The sequence below is a fragment of the Lotus japonicus genome, chromosome 2, assembly GCF_012489685.1.
Source record: "Lotus japonicus ecotype B-129 chromosome 2, LjGifu_v1.2".
Taxonomy (NCBI): Eukaryota; Viridiplantae; Streptophyta; class Magnoliopsida; order Fabales; family Fabaceae; genus Lotus; species Lotus japonicus.
Genome location: NC_080042.1, coordinates 46,759,755 through 46,764,096, shown reverse-complemented (window position 1 = coordinate 46,764,096; position 4,342 = coordinate 46,759,755). Strand labels below are relative to the sequence as shown.

The following is a 4,342-nucleotide window of genomic DNA, read 5'->3' as shown; positions in this document are numbered from 1 at the left end:
GCTCCCTTCTTTCTTGTTGCCAATGTCTCCTTTTTGTCGGTTGCTGGCGATTGACGACAATCATCTCGCCGGCGGTCATCCTGCTGACGACTCCCTTTATAGTGATTCCCCTGCTGGTGTTCGCCTTGCCAGCGATCACCTCGATCATTCAACTGTGAGCGTCCCGTCCTGATTAATATCTCAATCTCGTTTTTTAACGTGAAGCAATCTCCGGTGTCATAACCCGCCGATCGATGGTACTCGCACCACTTGGTTTTATCCACGGCCGCCCGAGGCGGGTTAGCTTCCTTCTCGCCCTCTTCGACCGCGTGTGTCGCCTTGACCTCTTGGAGCAATTCCGTCAGATGTGCACTCAGACTTTTGCCCGATTCTTCCCGCCGGCGAGAATCGGCTTGACGCCACGGGCGTCAACGCTCAAAGCTTTCGTTCTTTGGGTAGAGTTGTTCTTTTACAAATATTTTAGATGACTTGCCCCTCTTATCCTGCCGCTTACTGCTTTCCCCTTTTCCCCACCTCTGTTTACCCATCGACGAGACATCCCTATGGTCGCCGTCCTTCTCCATCTTTGCGCGCTTCCTTTTGAAACCGTCGTCCTCCTCATCCAAGATGTAGGTGTTAGCCCGAGCACGTACTTCCGCCATTGACCGAGCAGGCTTACGACTCAACTTACTGTTCAGCTTCCCCGGCTGCAATCCATTCTTAAAAGCTCGCGCACAGGCATGCGGTTCCGACTCCTCAATCTTAACAGATGTTGCACTGAGCCACCTCACATATTGTTTCAAAGTTTCACCCTCTGACTGGCGGACGTTATACAAATCGTCGATCGTTACCTGCTTGATCTTACTCGTAGAGAATTGAACAAGGAACTTCGACGAGAAGTCGCGAAAATTTGTGATAGATCCCCGAGGTAGAGTTGTGAACCAAGCCATCGTTGTACCTTTAAACGTCGACGGGAACATCCTGCACTTCACCGCGTCGGAAGCTGAGCTTATGACCATCTTCGTGTTAAAATAAAGCAGATGATCCTTTGGATCGGTCTTCCCACTGTACGTCTCTAGAACAAGGTTCTTCATGTTGTCTGGGATGGCCACTTCCCTCACCGTCGCCGAGAACGGCTCGAACTCTGCAACAGCCTCTGCTTCTCGCTATCCCTCGTCTTACTTCTCATGATGATAGTACCCTAGCTGCTCCTGCAAGTAATCATTCCGCTGTCGTATGTCATCAACATTGCGGATCAGGCGTCTCCAATCGCGGTCAGTGATCGGAGCCTGAGCCACCGGCGTTGTATCTCCCGAGACCTCCGGTGAGTGCGTCGGGGATCCCTGTCGCTCAAGCGAGGATGGCGGAGAAGGCAACAGAGGCGTCGGAATAGGAGGAGGAGGCGGCGATGGAGGCGGAGGAGGAATCAGTTGCTCAGGTTGCTCGCGACGGACCTCTTCCCGGCGCGGCCTTCCTCTTACACGGCGCGGTGGTGAACCGCGTCGCTGCTCCAGCCCTCCGTCGCGTCGTCGACGACGTGTTTCCATCAAATACCGATCACAAACTAAGAATTTGGCCGGAAATATGAAAATCAAAGGAAATCCTACAGAAAATCAAACTTCTCTCAACGAAATCACAATCCACGTAGTCCAGGAATCGAAATCTACCGTTCCCCACATACGGCACCATATGTTCTATCCAAGAACATAGAGATGAGGTGTGGTACCTAGAGTGAAAGGATCGTGATGCGAGAATCTAGAGAGAGTTTAGAGCGTAACCGCTTAGAGAGAGAGTAACTGAATTTCAAGCTTTCATTTCTCAAATGAGCTAAGCGTCCCTTACAAATGGTAACCGCCCCTATTTATAGGCTTAGGTTTGGGCCTAGCGCCCCTACCGTCCTTAGTGGACCTGTTGGGCCTCTCGAGAAAGCCCAAACTCTCTGGCCCACTCACCGCCCTGAGGCAAGCGCCTCTCGGCGAGGGCCCCTGTGTCTCGCCCAGTCCAGCTCCTGTTGAGGGCATCATGAAAAAGGGAAAGAATAAAGAGAGAAGGGATGAAAAACTAACCAGAAAGAAGCTGTGTGAGGGGGAGCAGGATGGGTCGGAGTTCGCGGGGTTGTTGAAGGAGGCCGGTGTGAGAGTCAGGAACGATTATGAGGGTAGTTGGTAATAAGAAGTGAATTCATGAGTGAAATTCGTATTCACCTAGGACAGATCTGATACACAATGTTGCAACAATATGTAACACAACAAACCACAATCAGAGTATCAAAAATAAACAAACAGTTAAACAAACGAACACAAGGAGTTGTTAACCCAGTTCGGTGAACATCACCTACGTCTGGAGGATTACAGCCCGAGAAAGATAATCCACTATAATAGTCAAGCACGTACAAAAGGTTCACCAAGAACATCCACAGTTCTAACCTTTCTACCTATTGCTACCAGTGGCTTAATACTTAAGTCTCCCCCTAAGTATGAGAACCTCTTCTCTCTTTCTCTCAATCACTGCCTCAGTGATCACACTTGTCAAAAGCAATAACAAGTTTGATGAGACTAGCACTCAACTAAACACATCAACTTAGTACTTACAATAGCACAGGAAGCACTAAGTTGTTACAATACTCACAACAGGACTCACAAATAATAAACCCTAAGATCAGTATATTTCTCTCAGAATCCCTATGTGGCTAGGGTTTATAAGCTCCTTTATATAGACGTTCAAACGAGGCTTGGATCTTCAATGGGTCGCACGTCAAAGAGTCCACAAAAGCACTTCTAGAAAGAATCTTCAAGGAATCAAATCTTACCATAGTAAAAGAACAGAACCAAGTAAATTGAAATTCAAACTCTTAGATAGACTTGGTTCACACGTTATCAATCTTGTTACTTCAGCCAAGATTAAAAGAAACACGCCTTCAGAAGATAAAACGCACAGCATAGGATAAGTCTTCTGGATCCCCTTACAGTCAGCAGCCCAACAAACAACTTGATTTCAGCAATTGAACCACCAACATACGTAAACACACCATGTTGCTCCAGATGTTGGAACATATGGTTGCACATCATGTTTTAAGCAAAAAGCAGCCAATCAAAAGAACTACAATCTCCCCCTTTGGCAAATCAAAAGAACTACAATAAGGAAAGAGGGGAAGGGGAATGTGTACGGTTAAGAAGGGAATCGAGACTTACAACGACAAGATGGAATGATTACTGAAGGAAAGGGCGCATATTTCGAAAAGTGGGAGTAGCGCATTAAATAAAATCAAGACGGATCACGACGGTTGGATTGGTTTAAATTCAAATTGGCAAGCTTTATCATCATGGGAGGGGACGTTTCGAAGACAACGGTTGAGATTCTGGAAGATTCCCTGGCCTTTGCATTTTCTCACGATATTACACGAAGTCGACACTAAAGGTATGAAAAACGGTAGAAAGGGGGGGTTTGAATAACGTTTTCAGAACAAGACTTCCACCTTAAAGATTTTGACAAATCTTTCGAGAACTTAAGTGCTAAAGATAAGAGATAGAAAAGCACACAAGTATTTTATCCTGGTTCACTTGATAAATCCCTCAAGCTAATCCAGTCCACCCGTTAAGGTGATTTCTTCCTTCTTAGAATGAAGGCAATCCACTAATCAGATAATCGTTACAACTGCACTTGAAACCTACAAGTGACTAACAATACACTGACTTAGCTCTCACTAAGATTCACTCTCTTAGTCTTCTCTAGGATCCGATCAACCTTGATCTCCTAAAGGAATCACCACTAAGATTCACTCTCTTAGTCTTCTCTAGGATCCGATCAACCTTGATCTCCTAAAGGCAAACTATACAACTGTATATGAAGTTCTTGTTTACAAAGAAATTGCTTCTAAAAAGCTAATAGTAAACACAATGAATTTCAGATGAAAGAAGGCTTAGAATATTTTGAATATGTCTTGCGCGTGTATTGCTTCAACTTAGTTTCTTAGCCGCTTCTTTCAATCTTCAGCCTCTATATATACTCCAAGGATTAGGGTTGAGCGTTGCATGGGAAATGCTACCGTTGGAGGGCAGTTCTGGAAAATCCAGCTTCTGCTGTGGCTGAGAACGTTAGGTAGGTCGTCAGGAAGGTACACTTGCTTTTGTACTTGGATAGCGACTTGACCTTTTAACCTAGGAGACTTCTGATCAGAGGAATGTAAGATCAAGATTTGGTCATGTGGTACAACTCTATGTTTTGATGATAACAAGTATTTATTTGTGGATGAACAACTATGATACTCTAATGTTTGTCTTGAGTGTTTTGACAAACAGGTTCTGATTCTGACACCAGAAGATATATTCGTCAGAAGTTCTGAAGATCAGAAGATCAGAGGATC

General features: G+C 45.4%; 1 protein-coding gene across 1 annotated transcript; it reads right to left on the bottom strand.

The window, feature by feature from the left end:
• Window positions 1-407: 407 nt before the first annotated feature.
• On the bottom strand, window positions 408-1,073 carry LOC130736523 (uncharacterized). The gene has a single exon (XM_057588346.1). The coding sequence runs from the start codon at window positions 1,071-1,073 to the stop codon at window positions 408-410; it is 666 nt and encodes a 221-aa protein (XP_057444329.1).
• Between the last annotated feature and the right edge of the window lie 3,269 nt (window positions 1,074-4,342).